A 24,706-nucleotide genomic window follows, 5' to 3' on the forward strand; every position below is an offset into this window, starting at 1 on the left:
GGAAAAAATGTGTGTGTATGTGGTGTATATATACATGGGCGTGTTTAAATGTTTATGTGTCTTGAAGGGCATGCATTCCTGAGATACATACTCTCAGCACAGTTTATCTACAGCAGATGGAGAAGTCGGGTTGGTTGACAGTGTTTCTGGAACACTCACTCCTCTGGCTAATGTACTGTAGCTGGTAGTCTATAGACTGTAGCTTGAGTCTATGTGCTGTAGCTTGAGTCTATGTACTGTAGCTGGTGTCTGGTGAAGTCTTTTCAGTCTTTCACCCCCCCTACAGTAGCCTATGCCCCTCATAGACCCCAAGGTTGCCAAATATCAGAACTCAGACTGATTGTCGCCATGGCGTCTAAGCCGGTCCAATCAGAGATGAGTAGCCGTGCTTTGATGGTAAGAGACGAGGCTCTATTTTTGGGGGCAGCTCAAAGTATATCGGGGTCAGTCACCATATCTTTCATCTCGCAAAACACTAATGATACCTACCTACCAGTGGTACCAGCCAGCTGACCAAAGAGACTACTGACCTCAAAACAACAACAACAACAACAGGATATGTTCATAGGAGTATATAGGGGCGTTTAGCGGGCCGATAGGGCTGTGTGGGCAGATGTAGAAGCGTGTCCTACATGACTTCGGAGTGCCTCCGTGCTTTCGTCTCCCGGTGGGGGTGTCAGTTAATGGAATGGCCTTTGGACGCCTGTCAACTGCTACTGATCCTGGGTAAGAATAAGACGGGCCAACCTTGACTCTGGTAGCTGAGCCCTCCTCCTCCTCCTCTGCTGCTCTGCAGAAGCTTAAAGCTCATTTACACTCTCGTCCTAAAACAGGTCGAGAGCAGAGAGAAGGCAAGCAAGCCGTGGTTTGGTTCTGTCAGTGGCTCTGTTTGGTTTTTGAATATGCAAGGTACTACTGTCTTATAGGGTGGTAGAGGGGAGTGTGTAAGGTACTGTCATATAGGGTGGTAATGAATGAATGAATGGTCTTTATTGTCATTGCTACAGTACAGGTACCAAACAACGACATTTGGGAGGGGTGGCTCCCCTGGTGTTAGGAAAGGGAAAAAAACAAAAAAACCAAGAAGGGAAAGGAGCTGGTTTACATAAATAAAGGCTATGTACACTATCCACTATACTATACTGTACAGATAAAACGACTAGGGTTGTCATATTGCACATAGTGTTATTGCACATTCATTTAAAGTGTCGCAGTTTGCAGGCTTGAAATGTACACATTTGTGCCTCAGCACTACACCTGATTTTTCAATCCAGCAGCTGCCATCAATCCGTCCAGACTGTCCAGGGCCCAGAACCTAGGTCTTTGCTGTGTTCAGGGCCTGGATGGCCCTGGGGTAGAAGCTGATAGAGGGGAGTGTGTAAGGTAATGTCATATAGGGAGGTAGAGGGGAGTGTGAAAGGTAGTCATATAGGGAGGTAGAGGGGAGTGTGTAAGGTACTGTCTTATAGGGTGGTAGAGGGGAGTGTGTAAGGTCATGTCATATAGGGAGGTAGAGGGGAGTGTGAAAGGATCTTCTTTATGACTTCTATTGGAGGGAGTTATTTCTCTTGTTTCTTTCTATGGAAACACTTTACAATAAGGATACCTTGTGGCCTGGGGTGGTCCAGTGGTCTCGTACTGCGGTCTTCAGTGCACATATATTCCCATGTCGGCCTGGGTTAGAATGAATAAACACTAAACAACTGGTTAGGTGGGACCACCAATCAAGGTGACCCACTGTCATTCTCTCCTAACATGACTCTTGAACACCTCTCGTATTACTTTACTATAAAATCTAACCGCCAAATAGTATCGCCTCAGTGTTACAACCTCTGAAATGTAAATCATTTTGCAATTCTCTTCACTTGCAATAATTACATAATTCAAATAATGAAATTATTAATCTAATCATGTGCTCAGGCAAGAGTAAGTGACTTCATAGCATTTTGAGGACACAACCATCTCTAAGTACTGTAGTCTCTCTCTCTGTCTCTCTCTCTGTCTCTCTCTCTCTCTCTCTCTCTCTCTCTCTCTCTCTCTCTCTCTCTCTCTCTCTCTCTCTGAGATCAGTCAAACGAGAATGAAGGATGGCCAAGGATGTGGGTTGTTGATCGTAGGCTGTGACATATGTCTTCAGTCTGGGCTCGTGTAGACATGTAAAGTGGTCTTAGCTGGTGACCTTTGCCCCCCTCTTAGGGTCCATGGTGTGTGTGGAATGTGACCAGGGCAGCCTGGGTGGCCTCAGGAGCAAGGTGACAGAAGGGTCCCCTGGTTGGTGACACCCTCTGTCCTTGTTTCCCAGGGTGTTTAGCAGCCTGCGTAGTTAGCCGGTTAGCAGCGGGGTCAAAGAGCCACAGGGGAGCGTGACTGTTAACCTTCACACCCTATATCAGTGGTCTCAAACCTCACCTCGGGGACCCCAGCCAGCCGCTCCACATAGGTCATGTTCTCACATGAAAGTCTGAATCATGACCCGGAGCAAGTGGATGAGTTCGCAACATTGTTGTATAAATTATTTCTCTGATTTGCGTTCTCACAGCCCTTCATGTAAACGAAGTAACATAGGTCAGAAATTGGTCAGGGAATTGCCCATTCGTCCCGCTCTTATCCAGATCAACACGCCTGCACTGTTGTTTTCCTATGGACTGCCTCGAGCAGCGTTCTCACCAAAAGCGAAGCGAAGCAAAGTGATGGATGCGTCGTTTCTAACCGGAGCGAAACCACCCTTTTCAAGCGGAGCATCCGACGGGTATTTGCTCCGGGAGCGACTTCGAATGCGCGTTCTCACAGCTCCAAACGACGCAGAGCAAAGCGAACTTTATCCTAAACTCTGTTTCAAGTGAAGCAAATGTTCTATGAGAACACCCCATATTTGATCTGTTCCACCACCAGCACACCTGATTCAACTAATCAAGTACAAACATACGCACTTATGATTTGTACTTGATTAGTTGAATCAGGTGTGCTGGTGGTGGAACAGATCAGATACTGTATGTGGAGCGTCTGGTTGGGGGTCCCCAAGGAGAGGTTTGAGAACCACTGACCTATATCACAAAGGCACACCGTACTACTTTGGTGATACTTTGAATGAATTGTGGCGGAAGCATATATGTATTCTGAAACGATTCATGATTGTAAACACATGAATTTTAATGTTACAACTGTGTATTTATTTGTTATATTATGTGGTGGCTGTTGTAGAAAAGCAATTGACCATTCGAGGGCGGGGGGTTGTGGACTCATTTGATTTACCACTGTACAGGTTTTTTTCCCGCAAATGAGTCCACAACCCCCTTCTTCCTCAATCCTCTCATGGTAAATTGCTTCCTTAGTGGATCAGCGAGGAGAGAGTGGTGAAACATTCTGTTCGGAGACAAACCGGCGTGACATGAAGCTGATGTGTGACTATGTGTGTTTCCTACAGGGGCCGGCGTCTTCTTCCTCTCGTCCATGGAGGGGGAGCAGATCAGCTTTCTGTTCGACTGCATCGTCAGGGGCATCTCCCCTACCCGAGGCCCCTTTGGACTGAGGCCAGTGCTGCCAGGTCAGTACTGCTAGGTGTTTAGTGCTGTGTAGGTATGAGGGAGGGAGGGAGGGGGGGGGGGGTCGTAGACAGTGTTGCCAGATGGGATTGTTGTGTGTTCCAGCCTAACCACGACGGTCGAAAAAATCCGCCCAGTGTGATCATAAGTAAGGGGGGAATTACGCCCCAATCTGGCAACACTGGTGGTCATAGATATGGACTTGTCATAAGAAACCAGGGTGGGCACATTTACAGTACACTGTAAGTGCACCGGTTCAGAGAAAGCGGATATCCTCTCTCGGTCGGTTCTGAAGTGGATCGTGTAGAATAGATTCGGTTGATTATTCGTGGCCCTTTTTGCCATCTGACATGACTGACTAAAGTGTTTTTAATTGAAACAAGTGTTCCCCGAGACAGATTCGTTCGGATTTATCACCGCTATAAAGTGACCCCACCACCACCACCATATGCTTTCTGGAACGCCGCCACATTCACGCTTGTTACGGTCGAAAGCCGTGGATCCCGTCCAAACGTACTCTGATCCGACAGAATTACGGACAGACAGCTGTTTTTATGTATAATTAGATTACGTCCGAAACGGACTGGGGTAATATTAGCGAATATAATCCGATAACCTAACTGGACTAACTGTACTGTAAGCAAGCAACGTACAAGAGAGGAGTCACCTTATACATATGTAACAGGATGACCACTGTACTAACTTTAATTATAGCAGCAAACTCAATCCCAATCACCTCTGTTCGGTCGGTAGCGTGGTGCGGAGGGTTAGGTGGTGCGGAGGGATTGAGGTAGAGGTTAGGGGGGGGCGGGCAGCTGTGGCCTCTGGGTATTCCTGTTTTCACACATATCTCTTCACCCAATCAGGACTTGAGCTCATCTCCTATTATTGTCGTGTGTAGTAGAATAAATAGCAGGAGGGAGGACGATGTCAGAGGGGGAGCGGGGGAGAGCGCGGGGGGGAGGCTGGGGTGGGGGGGGGGTCAAAATCACAGTTCGTTCAAGCAGGGCGCCTGAACCCTTCTAATCACTCAGGGCATGTGTGTAACCCCATCCTCCAGGATTCCACTGCCCCCCCCCCAACCCCCCCCCCCCCCCCTAACCCCCCCCCCCCCCCTTCCCACCAATCGCTCGGTCGCTTCTCTCTTGCTTACCTCCCTCCCTTTCATTGTGTGTGTGTGTCTCCCTCCCTCTCTCTCTCTCTCCCTCTCACCTCCCTCTCTCTCTCTCTCCCTCCCTCCCTCTCACCTCCCTCCCTCTCTCTCTCCCTCCCTCTCTGTTCCTCTCTCGTTGCGTTCCTCGCACCCTTGTCATCCCTCTCAAAGTTACTCCCCCCCTGCCCTTCATCTCTCTCTTCCCCTCTGTTTTGATTAATTGTTCACTCACATGATCTTTACCCCCCTCCGTCTGTCTGTCTCTCTGTCTCTCTCTCTCTCTCTCTCTCTCTCTCTCTCTCTCTCTCTCTCTCTCTCAGTTTCCCTTAGCCCTACTGTAAACAGAACACTGTTGTTGACATGAAAGTAGATAGTCAGATCGTGAGCTTAGAATGATAAGGTTCTATCTCCGTTTAGGGTAGTTCAGAGATATTGAGCGTCAAAGTTTTTACATTCCATTATGTTTTATGAGATGGAACCTTTGTATTTTATGAATTACTAACTCAAAAATAGCAACATTTAAAAAAATAACACCACACAGGCATTAATAAACACCTACTGGATCAGATTATGTAAAAAACAAAATGTTGACAAAAATTGAGATCTGAACCTTATAATTCTAACGTCACGATATGTTAGTTTCGGTTGATTATCATCCATTGGAGAAGGATACATATGGTGATATCACATACGTGGCAACATCCTCTTTTAGCCAATGAGCCAATGTGGTTGTTGAGAGTCAAAATATATATTGCTACATTTCCCTCTGAAAACATTAGTACAGCTGTCCTTGGGTTTAACACTAGAACAGCCGTGCCTTGTTTACCTACTATAAGAGTCGCCTCTGAGGTCAAATGACCATAGTCTTTACGATGGGAAGCTGCTACTTACACACAACGACCACTAGTTTGCCGCCTTGTGAATTAGCCTGCCTCCTCCTACACAGAAAAACTGCTAAATAGCTTCATACTAGCTTATCCTGATGTGATTTTGAAAATGTAAGGATACTGGATGGATAGAACGCACTTATCTAGGAAAAGTCATGAAAGGAGGGTCCTGGAATCTGATCGACTGCAAAGATATAACTTTGTCTTTTCCTCACAGGGGTCAAATGACCCCACCCACGGCTGTTCTAGTGTTAAGGTACATCCAATCCTCACTCAGTACGTACGATCTTCAGCCTCTCCAGCTCCCTTACGTGTACCGTCAGGACCACGTGGTCCAACACTATTAATAAACACGGTAGTGTTGCACAAACACAACAGTGTTCCCCTGTGTGACCCCCCCCCCCCCTCTCTTTAAACTCCTTTAAAGAGCTGTCATTCCCCCCCTCACAGATAGAGGGCGACATGACACGACAGGACACACACCACATGCCATCACGACTGCTAGAAGCTCTCTCCTCCTTGCACTCCAGACACTCCAGTCTACTGAGAGTGTTTGCCCTATTATGTTGTGCGATAAAGAAAAGGCATATTTCATCACGTGAAATCCATACACTGCACTCAACACTGTTGAGGCTAGACTAGCCCCTGTGTTAGTTACAGCACACCCTCGAGGGTCTGTTGACACAGTGCGGGTACTGTGTGTGTGTTTACACAGCTGTTACAGTGTCACCTCAGTACAATAACTTTAGCTACGTCATTCCTTTGATCTCATGTCCTCCTCTTGGGCCTCTGTGGCTCAGTGTGGTGAGCATGGTAGAGCTAACAATGCTTATTGTTGTGGGTTTGATTCCTGCTGGGACCATATATACTGAAATGTCGCTTTGGATAAAAGCGTCAGCTAAATGGTGTATTATGTCTCAGGTCCGTCAGCGAGGTACCCAAGGCGAACCTGAAAGGGATATTGTTCACCGTTCACGATAAATTAGATTAGATTTTAGATTAAATTCAACTTTATTGTCATTGCAGAGTACAAGTACCAGACAAACAAAATGCAGTCAGTCAACGGAATGCAATAACTGCCAAAATGACGACAGAATGCATACCAACAGAATGCAAAAAGAATAGTTTATACATCCTTTCTACAATAATTGACCGGAAATAATTTTGTATTGAAGAACTGTACAATTCTGTATTTGTTTTGTTATTGAATTTATCCAAATAGTGAAAATACCACCGCTCACCGTAATCAGACTTTGCTGAGGTGCTGGAACTGGAGAGTATCAGTAGAGTGCAAAATAACAGCATCCACACACTCAAACACTGTGCAAAAAATGTAGTTTATTACGAGCTTTCGGTCATAGACCTTCTTCAGGCATGTTATTTGACCATGTATCCCTATTGGTGTTTCTTCCTCATTGCTTATGTGTGTGTTATTATAACTGTATTTGTCTTCACTCTGACAGACCCCAACCCCAACGCCAGCCAGTCCCTCACAGAAGAGAGGGTGAACCATGAGGCCCAGGAGCTGGAGAAACGCCTCAGCATGCTGTCACACCAGAGCAGCATAGGTACCTCAGACCCAACTACCCTAGGACAACTAACCCAGGGGGCAGTTGTATAAAGATAATAATAATAATAATAATAATAATAATAATAATAACTAATTTATATAGCGCTTTTCAAAAACCTAAGGACGCTTTACAAGGGAATGAGCAGACAGACAAAACAGAAAACAAACAAAGAAAAAATGAAACAGTGACTAGGGGCCAAAGGCCTTGGAGAACAGATGTGTTTTGAGGGCTAGTTTGAAGGAGTCCAGGGTGGGGGGGGGCGTTGCGGATCACTAAGGTAGAAGACAGATAGATAGATAAAATATAGATTAAGACTGGTCTAAGCCTTAGACTAGTGTTATATTCTCAGGTCTAATTAAGACTGCCTGTTGCATAAATAATGAGATTGACTTATTTCAAGGTTAGAAAGTTAGCCTGCACCTTCCCCCCCTGGCTAAGCTTGGTTTAAGAGCTGTGTTGCTATGGGAACGAGTCAGGGCTAGTAGCTGTTTCGGCCGCCATGTTTTTCTTCTTCTTCTGCCAAGTGTCTTGTTTTACCTAGAATGCATTGCGTGACAGGCTATCTAACAGTCACGCATAGGCAAGGTTCATGCAACAGGAACATTTTAGACTAGTCTATAGCAAGACTGACTTAAAGTGAGATCTAAGTCTAAGACTGGATCTGTCTCTATGCAACCGGCCCCTGCTCACAATGTCACCACTGACCTCAGCACAGACCACACAAGTCCCACTATAAACAAACCCTGGAACACCGGGGGAACCACCACTTATCTAACACCTGGTACATGTAGTGGTGTGTTTGCATTTCTTCTAAATGACCCGCAGAAAATGATTCATTGCCCAGTAATGTTGTTTGTGGAGTTATAAGTAAACGAGTGACCAGTGTAGTTCATTAGGATGTTTGATTGATTGTCATTTAGATTCTGTGAATCCAGTTTGGCAAGTTGTGACTGAGCACGGAGGAGACTTATTTAGGTTATTTTTCTGATGTTATGGTGTATTGATTAATGTTATGAATGATGTGGACAGAGTGCAAAATAACAGCATACTCCACACACGCAAACTCTGCACACTGTGCAAAAAAACCTAGTTTATCGCCAGCTTTCGGTCATAGACCTTCTTCAGGCATGAATGATGTTGATGAATTAATACAGGGATGAATTTAAATTAAAAAGTTTTGTCCACGTTGTTGTTTCGTAGCCTCGTCGACCTACGGCCCGTCCGTGACAGGAGACGACCGCAGCATATCCGGCTCCTCCGACACCTCCGACACCAGCCAATCGGACGCCAGCGTCGGCAGCCGGCTCGCCATTTGGACCGAGCCGGTCACGGGCTCGACCCCCCCGGAGAACATTGGTCAGCCCGGGGCTAGAGCGGCCTCGCAGGGCGAAGAAAAGTCGTCCGCTAGCCAAGTCGGTGTAGCGTGTCCGACGGCCAAACAACAACCTCGGCCTCGGCAACTCCAAGAGATCGGCCGACAGAGTTCCTCCGACAGCGGCATCGCCACAGGAAGCCACTCCTCTTACTCGGGGAGTTTCTCCTCCTACGCGGGGAGCTTAGACATCAGCCCGGGGGACGAGTTCGGCTCCCTGCTCAGCCTCCCTCCCCACCTGGCTGTGGACCTGACCCCCTGTACCTGCCCCGCGGCCCCAGGACACGAATACCAGGTGCCCACGTCGCTGAGGTACCTCTACGACACCCCCAGGAGCCTACTACTGCTGCAGCAGGGGGGGACCGGGGCAGCCAGGGGGGCGGGGGGCGGAGTCGGAATACCCCCGATACCGCCAAAGGACCAGGCCAACACTTCAACCACTTCAACCCCCCCACCAGTTCAACCTCCTCCTCCGTTAGAGGCGACTGCAGAGGGGGGGGACAGAGAGACTCGGGGCGGGGGCGGGGGTGGTGGGGGGTCAGACACTGTTGCTAGGCGCTCGACGGCCGAGCTCCTGCAGGGACACTCGGAGGAGAGTAAGGGCAGGGCGCCCCCTAGTGACGGACAACACCCGGAGTCCTGCCAGATCTGCAGCAGCAGCAGCAGCGGCGGCTCCCAGTCTGCCTCTGTCTCCAAAACCATCTTCACCATCTGTTCCACCTGTGGAGGATTCAAGGTACAGTAAAGATGAGGTTGTTGTTTTCATTTCAATTTTTTGACTGTGGGGTTGAAAAAAAAGTGTGTTAGATTTATCTTGTTGTTTTGTTGTGGTTGTTATAGCCTACTTTTTTTTCTTTCAGTTGTATTTCTACTTGATGTGTCTGGTGTTATCTAGTCAACAGATATACCCACTGTTTCTGCTGTACACAGTTTTGCTTGTCTGAGTGAGAAAAAAGTAGTTGTATAAAGTCGTGTTGTCGCTGCATCCTTCCTGTTAGCACCTGTATTCTATTATAAACTGACAGATCTGTCCAATTTGACACAACCCTCTAACTCTAGTGCTGTCTCAAAGCTGCTCTTATGTAAACAGCTGGTGTGAGTAAGGCCTTGTCATCTCTTGGTATCATCTGTTTGCTAGCTCGCTGTCAAAACAGCTTTTGTGTGCAATCCCACAGCATTGGGTGTTGGAACATTAATTTTAACAATCTTGCCGCCCATCTGTCTGGCAAGGTGTGCACCCGAGGTGACAACCGTCCTTTTTTTTTTTTTTCAACGGTCACAGTTGGTGTGTTAGCTGTGTGTAGCATACTAGTGTGTCTCACTCCTATTTCTGCTACAATCTCCAGAATCTCTCTCTCTTATTGACTGTTGCAATTGTTACTGTCCATCCAATTGAGGCCAGATCGTGGGTTTAAGTATCTTGAGCCTCTTGAGATGTAATAATAATAATAATTTTGCCATTTAGCAGACGCTTTTATCCAAAGCGACTTACAATTACGAATTACAGGGACATTCCCCCTGGAGTAACTGAGGGCTAAGTGCCTTACCCAAGGGCACACTAGTAGTGGTGTGGCTTCAGGCGGGATTTGAACTCACAACCTTCCGATCACAAGTCCAACTCACTATCCACTAGACCACCACTACCCCACAGCTAGATGTTGGTTTTCTGGTTTTCTGAGAGCTCTAGTGCTGTTCTCCATTGCTTCAAGGTCGTTTCCCGAGCAAAGGGGATTGATTTAGGAGTCTTTCCCCCATTCAGAAGGTGTTTACCCTCCGCTGTCTGGGCTGGTTATGGTCATTTAACGAAGGGTACAGCCTTCAGCTTTGATCTCAGGAGATCAATCTAGTTGAGCAGTCATCTGCAGTTATTTGTGATGTCAGAGCTTTCCATTCCAAAAGCTTCATGCTTCTAAACGTTGAGACTTGAAGTAGACTTTGAGGTCGTATTCATACACTGGGTCGAACACTTTTGATTACTTTGAAATAGGTGGATAAAACATCTCTTCAGGAATTACATTTCATTACACGACGATATTGACTGCAGTCCCAATCTCAGTTTGTCTGAAATAAGTTTCTTCTAAGAGGTGATAGTCTGTGTAGACTGTTAAAAAGGCCAGCCCATATACAGTAAGGAAACCAACTTCTTTGTCAACAGGGATCTGTTTCACTGAGAGAGTTACATGTTTTCATACCATATCATTCATATATTTGAGATTTTAAACCTAGAGCTCCATCTACTGGTAGTGCATTTAGATGCAAATGTAGTTGGAGATGCTTTGACGATCTTTGGAGAGACACAAAGGGATATGTATGAGGTTTCCTTAACATTTCCCATGAGCACAGTTGAGGTTTTCATTCTACCAGGCCTTCATTGCCCACCACCAGTTGTGTAGGACAGATCATAGTGTCATTTAACGAAGGGTACAGCCTTCAGCTTTGATCTCAGGAGATCAATCTAGTTGAGCAAGTCATCTGTAGGACAGATCATAGTGTCCAGAATGCTGCTGCCCGGCTGGTATTCAACCTCCCCAAATACTCGCATGTCAACCCTCTCCTTCGCACCCTGCACTGGCTCCCGATAGCAGCTCGCATCAGATTCAAGACCCTGGTGCTTGCATACCAGGCAGCTAAAGGGACAGCCCCTGCCTACCTGAAGGAAATGGTAACCCCCCAAACCCCTGCCCGCTCACTCCGTTCCTCCACCTCGGCTGGCCGACTGGCCCCACCTCCTCTACACAGCAGTCGGGCTGCCCGATCACGTCTCTTCACAACACTGGCTCCCCGCTGGTGGAATGAGCTCCCCACGGCTGTCAGAACGGCAGAGTCACTACCCATCTTCCGTCGTAGACTGAAGACCCATCTCTTCAGGTTACATCTTAACTGCTCCTCCTGAGACATCTTCTGACCCTCACCACTACGTCTCCTAAAGACACCCGCTTTCCCCTCTACTGTGTCCCTAAGAACTTCTACTGCCCCCCTTGTACTGTTTCTCAGTTTCTCCAGTAATATAAAAAGTAGAAGTAGAAGGCGATAATAGGGAGAAGGTTTTTCCTTCTATCAGTGGCCCCGGGCCCGAGCTAGAGTACTCTTCCTGCAACGAATAGTGGACTGCTGATTCACATGCTTAGTATTCAAATGTATTGATTGTAAGTCGCTTTGGAATAAGGCGTCTGCTAAATGCCAAAAATGTAATGTAAATGGGAGGGCCTCTAGTCTACCAGCATGGTTGCGATACTCAAGACGACTATAACTCATCTTTCTGGAACAACCTTCTGCAGCTCTGAACATTGTTATTACCATGTATTGCAATGATTTAGGCTACACAATGATCCATTGGTACTGTGCAAAAAGAAAACATAGCCTATTCGTGACGTTAGATTTATAAGGTTCTATCTCCATATTTGGTCGAAATTGAGTTTTTTACATAATCTGATCCATTAGGTGTTTATTAATGCCTGCGTGGTGTTATTTCTAAAATGTTGACATTTTTTAGTTAGTAGTTCATAAAATACAAAGGTTCCATCTCACAAAACATAATGGAATGTAAAAACTTTGACGCTCAATATCTCTGAACTGCCCTAAACGGAGATAGAACCTTATAAGTCTAAGCTCACGTATTGTATGAAAGAACTCTTTCTGCACATTTTTAAATAGTCTAAATATTTGAAGGTTTTTCTTTCTATTCACAGGGGACGCCTCCTTCCTTCTCAGTAATGCCAGCCATCCCAGGTGAGTCAGACCCACACCAGTGTTCTGATATCTATTCTACATACAAATGAGAAATATTTCTATCCCTAGTTTTGCTGCATGTGTAGAGAAGCAGGTCGGTTTAAACGAATTCCAGCACTCAAGTTACATGTCATATCGTTAGCCTCATAGCATAATTGCCTAAGTCATGCTTCACTTGTGGTCAGCCGAGCCATCTTTGCCTATGTCAAAGAGATGACTTGGGCAGATAGTGATTTTGGAATGTAACAAGCATTCTGATAGGCTGATGGCATAGAGGCAATAATGCACAGTGAATCAGCAGTGTTACGAGAATAGAGTTAGGCAGATATCTCAATTTGGTCAAAATATGACTTATGCTATGAGGCTAACAATATGAAAAGTAGCACACTACCTGTATAATTCACAAGGATTCAAACTGCTTGACACAGACACCCCCATGGCCTAGTGGTTTTTCCAAATACCTCAGAACCTCCCATGTTAAAACCTGTAGGTGGTGAAAGTATTGACAAGAGGCCGTGTAGACCCATCAGCTCTATCGAATACGACAACATCGTAGCTCTAATGAAAGCCTCGGAGGCCTCCGCCTCACCTGCCACCGCAGTGACCAGACACCACGGCTCTGAGAGGCCGGTGTGGAAGAGGACCGACGGGGAGCCGTCTCTACAGAACAGAGGCGTCGAGACGTTAGACGACCTCTTAGCCGATCTCCTCGACTACTCCTGCACAGCCGGAGAGCCGGGCACTCAGACGAACAGACTGCATCTGTACGAGTCGATGGTGTCCGCTTTGGGACGCGGCGAGCTCAGATTCAAACCACCACCGCCTCACTCCTGTGGACTTGTGGTTCCTGATCTCGGCTCCCGAGCAGAAGACAAACATCGGGCTATCATTTATGAGAATTGTTTCAAGTGCAAGAAAGGAGAGGATTGTCACCTGCCCCCTAAGGTCACACCTGTAGCACCGCAGTACAGTAGAGGTAGAGACAGCGCCGCCCTGCTGGGGAATCTGAAGCACCACAGGGGCTTTGGACAGTCTCTACCCTACGGGCCCGGCTTGGAGAGCGTTGTGCTCCAGCTGCATGAAGACGTGGCTAATGAAGAGCAGCCCACTGAAGTGCAGCAATCGGTGGACGATCATGTGCTCCAAGATGGAGAACTTCGACATGAGAAGGTGAAAGGTCATTCGGTCTCGGTTGAAGGTAAGAAGACCTCCTCCTCCTCCGACTTCCTCCTCTTTGACTGAGCTCTGAGCTAACAACAGAGCCGCCTTCTTCCTCCAGCATTCTCTTCTCTTCTTCTTCTTCTTCTTCTTCTTCGACGTCTGTGTCCTTTGCATCGATTTCTTTCTCTCAGTGTTTCTTTCCTGTTCTTCTTCTCTTTGACATCAATAAAACAGTCTTCTGTTTTCCTCTGTATTTCTTGGACTATTATGAAGAGCTTAATTCCAAAACGCTATGTATCCCATTAGCAAACATTTTGGACATTTAGAATAAATACAAAAGAATAAAACAAATCCTGATTAATTACAATTTCAAGAATATGATTATTATGTAAGATAATATCTTACAAAGCTACAGTTCTTTGGAATGTATCATAACATGTTTAACATCAATATTTCTTCTTCTTCTTCTCATTATTATTATTATCAAGACACCAATCAATTCATAGAGGAGACAGTACATTTCAGAAAATGGTGGATATAGCATTTTGCTACGGAAATCTTTAAATCGTCTTCCCTCTGCAATGATCCCTCTCTATGATCTCTTCATGTTGTATTGATTGTGTGATTGAGCTGCTTTGAGTGTGGAGAGGGATGCTGAGAATCTCAAGCAGTTTCTGGAAGATGAAACCGAATGTGATAATGTGCAGCAAGAGAATCTTACATAATTTCAATCATAGACTTAATGACCAATTCTCATATTTGCCAGCAAGATCCCGATTGCCGCATTTACCCCCTAACAGTTGTTTAGACAATGTGGTTTTACATTTAGAAACAACATTAGTGCCTCTGCATTGGTCGCTGTTCTCGTAATAGAGCCATCTTCATTGAGCAATACAGCACTTACCCCCCTGACCACAGAAGGTAGCCCGAGACAGCTGCTGACAGCGTAATGTTCTATCCTGACCTCTGACCTCTTGCGGTCTTGTAAGATGAAGATGCATCCACTCCACCTCTAATCTCCCCAGTTGTTCCCGTCCTCGTATCAGACACAGCTTATGGGTTTCGGCACCGAGACGCCACCGTAGCTGTATGCCAGTAGCTCACAGTGTGGAGACGATAAAAAGAGAGCATGATGTAATGATGTTTATATTACCTTCCAGGGTTTGTGGCCGCTGTCACTGGAGTCTTTGTGTCGCACGCTAACACACTCTGTCCCCCCCCTCCCCCCCCCCTCCCACCACCAGACAAGAAGCCACAGAGTAAAGAAGAGAGACGTAAAGTTGATCCGGCTTACGAGGTCATGGAGAGTCGGGCCCTGGAGAAGAGTTCAGAGGTGAAAGTTCAGCAACCTCAACACAAGATATATATATATATATACAGTATATATATATATATATATATACTGTATATAACCTTACCGCACAATATATATATATATATATATATATATATATATACAGTATATACTGTATATGTATACAACCTTATATAACCTTACAACACAAGATATATATAAATATATATATATATATATATATATATATATATATGTTACGCTACATGTGGGAATACGGTACATGTGGGAAACCTAGGGTTCGGGTTAGGTGCTAAGGTGTTACGGTTAGGGGTAGGGTTAGGGGTAGGGTTAGGGTTAGACATGCCAGCATGTACCAAGTCGACGTAGCACCTAACCCTAACCCTAGTTTTCCCACATGTACCGTATTCCCACATGTAACATAACATATATATGTTATGTTAGATATATAATTTTATTTAGCACACAGTAAAAAAACTATTCATACATACAATAACCATAATGCATCATGGGTAGAGTAGGTGTAATGCATCATGGGTAGAGTAGGTGTAATGCATCATGGGTAGAGTAGGTGTAATGCATCATGGGTAGAGTACGTGCAAGGAAGACAAGAAGCCCAGAGGGGCTTATCGAGCGTCTCCTTTGGTCATAGAATTTCATTACAGTTAATGAGAAATAAGTGAAAGAAAAATATTTAAATGACAGAACAAAACAAAGAGATCAATAATCAATGTGACACAATTACGTATGAGACTTGAGGCTGTGTTCATTGACATGTGACCATTGTGTTTACCATGACTGGAAGCCATTTGTTAATGTCAACAATGTTTATGTGACGTGTAACACTCACGCCTACACATACATATAACTTGAGTGCCTATGCTCCCGGTGAACTGTTCATGAAAGATTTTGGTCTGCCACTGAAGTTTTTTTTTTCCGTTCAGCTTGAAAGGAATCTTACACATGTGTGTGAAGAAATTAGGACACCCCATGACATATTTAGTTCTTTTAAAAAAAAAAGATGTATGGACATATTTGATCTTCTTTCAAACAATATCTATAGATAAAGGTGATGTAATTGAACCAAAAACAATGAAAATCTAACTTTGTTTTCATTTATTTAATATATATACAGTATATATATATATATATATAAAAATAAAAATAAATGTAGGACACCCTATGCCCTAATATCTGGTATTGTCTCCTTTGGCTGAAATAACATCAATTACATGTTTCCTATAACAGTCTATCTGTCTCTGACATCGACTGGGAGAAGGTTTTTCCCACTCCTCCTCCATGCACAATTCATTCAGCTGTGTGATGTTTGAGGGGTGTCTTGCATGCACAGCCCATTTCAAACCACCTCACAGCATCTCCACAGCACCACAGCATCACCATTCCTGAACTCCATGAAATATTTAGTTATTTAAAAAACAAAAACATCGACAACATATCAATATTTGCTCTTCTTTCAAACAATATCTATAGATAAAGGTGATGAATAATTAAACCAAAAACAATGAAAATCGATGCTTTTTCAGCATCTCATAGGATTAAGATCCAGGCTTTGACTTGACCATTCCTGACCTCCATTTCTTTCTTTTGAGCCATTCCTTGGTGGATTTACTGGAATGTTCTGGGTCAGACCACCAACAAACACACCACATTGACACATTTGATCAAACTCACCAATGAAGCCTCATAGTTGACCACCGATCGATCTAACAACTTTTACTTCAGTTTCTTCAAACTTGTATTTCTCAATGCCAGTGCCACTTGGTCATTCTTTTTCTTTTTTTACATAAAAAAACATAATGGAATGTAAAAACTTTGACGCTCAATATCTCTGAACTGCCCTGAACGGAGATAGAACCTTATCATTCTAAGCTCACGATCTGTCTGACTGTGTGTTTCAGCCAGAGGAGAAAAGCAAGTACGAGCTAATGGGCAGCTATGGCCAACAGAGGTGTCTTCATGACAACGAGGGTGAGTGTGTTATTATGTTTCACCTGCTTTCCTTCTCACCATACTGATAATTAACCCATGTTAAAATTACTGTGGTATTTGAATGAATGAATGAATTAATGAATGAATGAATGGACTTTATTGTCATTGCTACAGTACAGGTACCAAACAACGAAATTAAGGAGGGGTGGCTCCCCTGGTGTTAGGAAAGGGGGAAAAAAATCACTTTTAGAAAAAAAAAATCACAAGAAGGGAAGGAGCTGGTTTACATAAATAAAGACTATGTACACTATCCACTGTACTATACTGTACAGACAGACGACTAGGGTTGTCATATTGCACAATAGTATTATTCCACATTTATTTAAAGTGTCGCAGTTTGCAGGCTTGAAATGTACATGTTTGTGCCTCAGCACTACACCTGATTTTTTCAGTCCAGCAGCTGCCATCAATCCGTCCAGACTGTCCAGGGCCCAGAACCTAGGTCTTTGCTGTGTTCAGGGCCTGGACGGCCCTGTGGTAGAAGCTGTTCTTCAGTCTGTTTGTCCTTGCGGCCATGGTCCTGAACCTTTTCGAGGGACGGACGGTTTCCCCTGACTGATGCCTAGCTTCTTTCATTCTTCTTAACACTAGAACAGCCATGGGTGGGGTCATTCGACCCCGTGAGTAAAAACATTTGGATATCTTTACACTCGATCACATTTCAGGACCCTCCTTTCATTACTTTTCCTAGATATGTGCGTTCTACCACCCTCTATCCTTACATTTTCAAAATCACATCAGGATAAGCTAATATGAAGCTATTTTGCATTTCTCCTGTGTAGGAGGCAGGCTAATTTAAAAGACGGCCAACTAGTGGTCGTTGTGTGTAAATAGCAGCTTCCCATTGTAAAGACTATGGTCATTTGACCGAGGTGGCTCTTATCGTAGTCGGTAACAAAGGCATGGTTGTTCTAGTGTTAACAGGAAATTTGAGTTCTAGACTGGTTGAACTTCACTTGGCTCTATCTAGTACAATTTCCTGTGTCATCTCTAATCGACATCCTCTATCCCGTCAACTGTTGCTCAGTGTGCATGACCTCGTCAGATGAAGCTCGTTCAGATTGAATATATATTTTTTTTTTTTTTCAAGTTTAGTTTTTTCCCATTCATATTTTTCATTTTATTGGACAGATACAGTGAAGACAGACAGGAAAGTAAGGAGAAGAAGGGAGAGGGAGAGGGCATGTCAGCACAGCATGGGGGGCCGGATTTGAACCCATGCAGACATGGGCATATGTGTGCACTGTAGACCACGGTGCTAGACCACTGGACCACCCCAGGCCACGGTGTTAGACCACTGGACCACCCCAGGCCACGGTGTTAGACCACTGGACCACCCCAGGCCATGGTGCTAGACCACTGGACCACCCCAGGCCATGGTGCTAGACCACTGGACCACCCCAGGCCATGGTGCTAGACCACTGGACCACCCCAGGCCATGGTGCTAGACCACTGGACCACCCCAGGCCATGGTGCTAGACCACTGGACCACCACAGGCCATGGTGCTAGACCACTGGACCACCCCAGGCCATGGTGCTAGACCACTGGACCACCCCAGGCCATGGTGCTAGACCACTGGACCACCACAGGCCATGGTGCTAGACCACTGGATCACCCCAGGCCATGGTGCTAGACCACTGGATCACCCCAGGCCATGGTGCTAGACCACTGGACCACCACAGACCATGGTGCTAGACCACTGGACCACCCCAGGCCATGGTGCTAGACCACTGGACCACCCCAGGCCATGGTGCTAGACCACTGGACCACCACAGACCACAGATTGACTGTATGATGACTGAGTGTAGACTAGGGGTCACACAAGGGAGGTGAGATACAGGGGAGGGCTGCCACACATCACATGGATGCTAGAACAGAGCCTGACTAATGGATTGACTCGATACCACTACACAGGGAGCTCATGGGAATTTAAAGAGTTAGACATGACCTCATGCATGACACCCACAGTACATTAGGTAACATCTGATGTAACCGGGTCGTTAAAATCTATTACGTTTTCGTGTAAAAACCGTAAAATAAAGCATTTCAGGTTCGATGATAATAGATAATGGCACTTGTACTCTGTGTCCAAGTACTATTATCTATTATTGTACTGCTTCAATGGGGCACCTCATGTCAATTCTATACAGTGAGTCAGACCTGTTTCTGTCCTGCTGTTAGTTTAATATAGATAATATGGTACACTTCTCAGACCTCTCTCCCCATTCTATTATCCACTAGTTACTCACATCTGTACATGTGGAAATGTGACATTTTTATTATTATTATTATTTAATTTTTTTTTTTTTTTAATGCAACTCAGAAACTCATAAGAAGCAATTATTTGTGTTATTATGTGCTGCAGCTGTGAGAGACACACGCACACACGCACACACACACGCACATAATGTGTGAAAACAGAATGCTAACAGAATGTCTCACACACACACACGCACGCACGCACACACACACATACAATGTGTGAAACCAGAATGCCAGCCATGATGTGAGAGACGTCTCACACACATGCATGCACGCACGCACGCACACACACACACACACACACACACAAGCACACACACACGCACACACGCACACACACACGCACACGCACACACACACACACACACACACACACACACACACACATACATACAATGTGTGAAAACAGAATGCCAGTCATGTTGTGAGGTTAGGGAACAGTTCAGTTGTCACAGACCCTGTGTTCCTCAAGACGAACAGACCCACTGATCTGAGCTCACCGCTTACCCTGGTCTTACCCTGGTCTTACCCTGGTCTTACCCTGGTCTTACCCTGGTCTTACCCTGGTCTTAGCCTGGTCTTAGCCTGGTCTTAGCCTGGTCTTAGCCTGGTCTTACCCTGGTCTTATCCTGGTCTTACCCTGGTCTTACCCTGGTCTTACCCTGGTCTTACCCTGGTCTTACCCTGGTCTTACCCTGGTCTTATCCTGGTCTTATCCTGGTCTTAGCCTGGTCTTAGCCTGGCCTTAGCCTGGCCTTAGCCTGGTCTTACCCTGGGCTTACCCTGATCTTACCCTGGTCTTAGCCTGGTCTTACCCTGATCTTACCCTGGTCTTAGCCTGGTCTTACCCTGGTCTTAGCCTGGTCTTACCCTGGGCTTCCCCTGGGCTTCCCCTGGTCTTAGCCTGGTCTTAGCCTGGTCTTACCCTGGTCTTACCCTGGGCTTAGCCTGGCCTTAGCCTGGTCTTACCCTGGTCTTACCCTGGTCTTAACCTGGTCTTAACCTGGTCTTACCCTGGGCTTACCCTGGTCTTACCCTGGTCTTAACCTGGGCTTACCCTGGTCTTACCCTGGGCTTACCCTGGTCTTAGCCTGGTCTTACCGTGGTCTTACCCTGGTCTTAGCCTGGTCTTACCCTGGTCTTAACCTGGTCTTAGCCTGGTCTTACCCTGGTCTTACCCTGGTCTTAGCCTGGTCTTAGCCTGGTCTTACCCTGCCTGGTCTTAGCCTGGCCTTACCCTGGTCTTACCCTGGTCTTCGCCTGGCCTTAGCCTGGTCTTACCCTGGTCTTACCCTGGTCTTAGCCTGGCCTTACCCTGGGCTTAGCCTGGCCTTACCCTGGTCTTACCCTGGTCTTCGCCTGGCCTTAGCCTGGTCTTACCCTGGTCTTACCCTGGTCTTAGCCTGGCCTTACCCTGGGCTTAGCCTGGTCTTAGCCTGGTCTTAGCCTGGTCTTAGCCTGGTCTTACCCTGGTCTTAGCCTGGCCTTACCCTGGTCTTACCCTGGTCTTACCCTGGTCTTAGCCTGGCCTTAGCCTGGTCTTACCCTGGTCTTACCCTGGTCTTAGCCTGGCCTTACCCTGGGCTTAGCCTGGTCTTAGCCTGGTCTTAGCCTGGTCTTAGCCTGGTCTTACCCTGGTCTTAGCCTGGCCTTACCCTGGTCTTACCCTGGTCTTACCCTGGTCTTAGCCTGGCCTTAGCCTGGTCTTACCCTGGTCTTACCCTGGTCTTAGCCTGGCCTTACCCTGGTCTTACCCTGGTCTTACCCTGGTCTTAGCCTGGCCTTAGCCTGGTCTTAGCCTGGCCTTACCCTGGTCTTAGCCTGGCCTTAGCCTGGCCTTACCCTGGTCTTAGCCTGGCCTTACCCTGGTCTTACCCTGGTCTTAGCCTGGTCTTACCCTGGTCTTACCCTGGGCTTACCCTGGTCTTAGCCTGGTCTTACCCTGGTCTTACCCTGGTCTTACCCTGGTCTTACCCTGGTCTTACCCTGGTCTTAGCCTGGTTTTAACCTGGTCTTAGCCTGGTCTTAGCCTGGCCTTACCCTGGTCTTAGCCTGGCCTTACCCTGGTCTTACCCTGGTCTTAGCCTGGCCTTACCCTGGTCTTACCCTGGTCTTACCTCTGACATCACCTCTGGAGAGGCTCCACAGAGAGTTGCAGCATCAGAGAGAGAGAGAGAGAGCACTCAAAATCAAAACACACTCCCCTACTGGGCTCACTCAGTGCGAATGCTAAAAGCACCCCCCCCCCCTGCCCATGCCCACCCTCTCTTTATTACCTCCATTATAGATCACTGTGGTTGTGCGAGGGGGGCTGGGAAAATGCCTGATCAATTTTGCATCAATCCTGTCAGACGATTTCAAAGAGCAGAGACCAGCGGTGTAGTCTAGTTGTTTCTAGGTGGTATACTGTGATTTTTCCCTCCCAGCCTCATATCGTTCATTTCGGAACGGCATAAAAATAAATCTGCGCTCCCTGTCTAACGTTATATATATATATATATATATAAATGACATGTTATAAGGATGATCTGTGCATGATAGTGCTGCATTTTGACATATTTCATGTCACATCTCCCCCTTTGATGGTACTATATGACGCTATAGTCAGTCCCAATGGTCCAAAAGTCTTGGAGTGCTTCGTAACACAGACGGGGTGAATTTTATGAATGACAGTGAAAGTTCTGTCACAAAACGCTGTTACATATCCTCACACATTTTTAAGTGGGTATATGGAAATCCTTGGCCTTTCCTAGTGGGTATACGGCGTAGTCCTGCGTATCACGTAGACTACACCAACTGCCAGTTGTCTAATTGCTTCTCAATGTGCTGTGGTGAAAATATTGCTCCTCACTGTCGGTTGCTGGATAGTGGGTCCCTGTTGCCGTTTTGAAGGAGTCAGACAACGTAATCGAAGGTATAATTCTCACAGTCCTCAACATTGTTAGCGCAGCAGGTGGTAGTGAGCTGGTGATACTGACAATCGGAGAAACAGAACCTTTGACCTAGAAGTATATACAGTTTATGTTCTTATGTTGCTCCCTCTCCGTTGTATCTGTTCAGTGTTTTTATTGGACGCTTTTAGGTCCTAAAGGAAGCTTTTACAGGAGGAGTAGAGCCCGTAAACATCTGGCCGTTGAGTGCACTTTTGTTTTAGTTCTTTCTCAACATGGCCGCTGGGTAAGGAGAAGAGATGGAGGAAAGACACATTTAATTGAAACTGTTGAACTTGAGAACAGCTGCTTCGTATCTTATCGCTGGTGATATCTACGGTAGTGTGGCAGATAGAAGACTGATTTATTGTGGTTTCTGGTGCGTTCTTTGGAAGCACTCGAAAGGCCATGTGATCTGTAATGATTTAAATCACTATTCAAAATGCCAAGACCTTCTCTCAGGTACCTTTGATGCGTTTTGCTTCTGTCTGTGATGGTGCATTCACTGCAAAAAGTAAATTCTCAAAAACAAGACAAGAAAAGCAATAACATGGGGGAAACATTACTTCAATTAAAAGAAAATATGCACAAATTATCTGCCAGCAGAACAGGAAAATTTCACCTGCCAAGATTTTAAGAGATATCTTAAAACTAGTGCAGTCAGACATGCATATATTGCCTTGATTAAAGATATTTCATCATACTTAGATTTACTTTTTGCAGTGTGCATTATACAACGTGTTGACAACACACATCACATGTGATGAACATCTAGTGTTCTGAAATGCACATATTTTCTCTGTGGGCTATTGGATGAACAACACTCAAACATTTGGCCGGAGATCAGTAACTTTCAAAGTACACTCACCGAACACTTTATTAGGAACACTATACTAATACTGGGTAGGGCCTCCCTTTGCTCTCAAAACAGCCTAAATTCTTCATGACATTGATTCCACAAGATGTTGGAAACATTCCTTTGAGACTCTGGTCCATGATGAAATGATTGCATCACGCAATTCCTGCAGATCTTTCAGGTGCACTTTTCAACCTGTGAATGTCCCATTCTACCACATCCCAAAGTTATTCTATTGGATTCAGATCCGGTGACTTAACTGGGAAGGCCACTGAAGAACACTGAACTCATTGTACATGTTCATGAAACCAGTTTGAGACAACTTTTGTTTTGTGGCATGGTGCATTATCATGCTGGAAGTAGCCAATAGAAGATGGGTACATTGTGGCCATGAAGGGATGCACATGGTCAGCAACAATCCTCAAACAAAAGGCTCTGGCTGGGATTTGCAGCCGGCCTTGCCCACCCAAGGTGCCAGAACCATCACCATGGGTGGGCGAGTTGGGTGGGCAAATGAGTACCTTGGGTGGGCAACTCAATATTTTGAGTTCAGACCGGTAGTTGAACTAAGCTTATGAGACATTTATGTTATGACATGTTATGTTCTCCAAAAATCATAACATCATGCTTTTAGCTACAACAATGAAGACTAAACAAATGTACTCTCTCTCTCTCTGACCTTGTCATAGTGCTCTCTCCCAGCTGGACCATCATGTTGATTAGACAGTAATAATAATAATAATTCATTACATTTATATAGCGCTTTTCCGAGGCTCAAAGACGCTGACAATACAGGAGATACGGAAAACACAAAAACAGCAAGCAACATGGACACATGGAACACAGAATCAGCGAACGGGGAGGGGGGGGGGGGGGGTGGTAGGGGGGGGGGGGGGGGTGGTTAGGGCTAGGGGAGGTTGTATGCGTGTCCGGGGGGGAGGGGGGTGGCCGGGATGGGGGAGATGGCTAGGGGTAGGGGAGGCTGTAGGCATGGGAGAACAGGTAGGTTTTGAGGTGGGATTTAAAAGTGAGGAGTGAGGGTGAGTCTCTGAGTGGTTGAGGGAGAGAGTTCCAGAGGCGGGGTGCAGCTCGTGAAAAGGCACGGTGACCGAAGCCTTTGAGTTTTGAGGGTGGGACAGTGAGGGGAACAATGGATGAGGATCGGAGGGTAGTGCTCCTGAGACATCTACTACCCCCCAGCACTGCGTCTCCTGAGACACCTGCCTCTCCCCTATACTGTGTCCCCTAAGACTTCTACTGCCCCCCTTGTACTGTCTCTCCAGTGTCTATAAAAAATGTAAAAAAAAAAAAAGCTGACAATGGCCCCTGGCCTGAGCTAGATTACTCTTCCTGCTACGACTGGTGGATTGATGATTCACTTGCTTAGTCAAATGTATCAATTGTAAGTCGCTTTGGAATAAGGCGTCTGCTAAATGCCATAATTAAAATGCCAAATTTAAAATGTCAATGTCTCCCTCCTACCTGGGAGCGGGAGATTGTTTACATTCTCACACCTATTCCTGTTTATAAACGCTCCCAGACAAACCTATGGCATCTGTTTCTGCATTTTACAGGAGCCGTGTTTGTGTTCCCGCCGGATATGGCGGCTCCAGACCGGCCGCGAGGCGACGGGGTGACCTACGTCAACATCCCCATCAGCCCCACGTCCAAGAAGATGCTCAACTACATGGAGCTGGAGCTGCAGGATCACACCACCGGGGGCAGCAGAGGGACAGGCACGCAATACCCTGGGCAGAGTAAGAACACACCTCCTAACACATCTTCTGGGGGCGGCTGTGGCTCAGGAGGTAGAGCCGGCGTCTAATGATCGCAAGGTCGGCAGATCGGTGGTTCGAACCCCGGCTGGCCACATGTCGAGGTGTCCTTGGGCAAGACACTGAACCCCAATGAGCGGGC

General features: G+C 46.1%; 1 protein-coding gene across 1 annotated transcript in view; it reads left to right on the forward strand.

The window, feature by feature from the left end:
* dok7a (docking protein 7a) overlaps positions 1 to 24,706 on the forward strand; it is a gene marked incomplete at both ends in the record, with an annotated part of 35,942 nt that overhangs the window by 10,068 nt on the left and 1,168 nt on the right. Inside the window, 9 exons of the mRNA XM_080544181.1 lie at positions 3,425 to 3,544; positions 7,046 to 7,150; positions 8,354 to 8,916; positions 9,106 to 9,261; positions 12,215 to 12,254; positions 12,745 to 13,452; positions 14,660 to 14,748; positions 16,650 to 16,719; positions 24,364 to 24,546. Coding sequence (XP_080400307.1) covers positions 3,425 to 3,544; positions 7,046 to 7,150; positions 8,354 to 8,916; positions 9,106 to 9,261; positions 12,215 to 12,254; positions 12,745 to 13,452; positions 14,660 to 14,748; positions 16,650 to 16,719; positions 24,364 to 24,546 — 2,034 coding nt within the window. The remainder of the gene's footprint in view (positions 1 to 3,424; positions 3,545 to 7,045; positions 7,151 to 8,353; positions 8,917 to 9,105; positions 9,262 to 12,214; positions 12,255 to 12,744; positions 13,453 to 14,659; positions 14,749 to 16,649; positions 16,720 to 24,363; positions 24,547 to 24,706) is intronic.

Source organism: Nansenia antarctica (assembly GCF_963989245.1).
Source record: "Nansenia antarctica genome assembly, chromosome: 13".
Lineage (NCBI taxonomy): Eukaryota > Metazoa > Chordata > Actinopteri > Argentiniformes > Microstomatidae > Nansenia > Nansenia antarctica.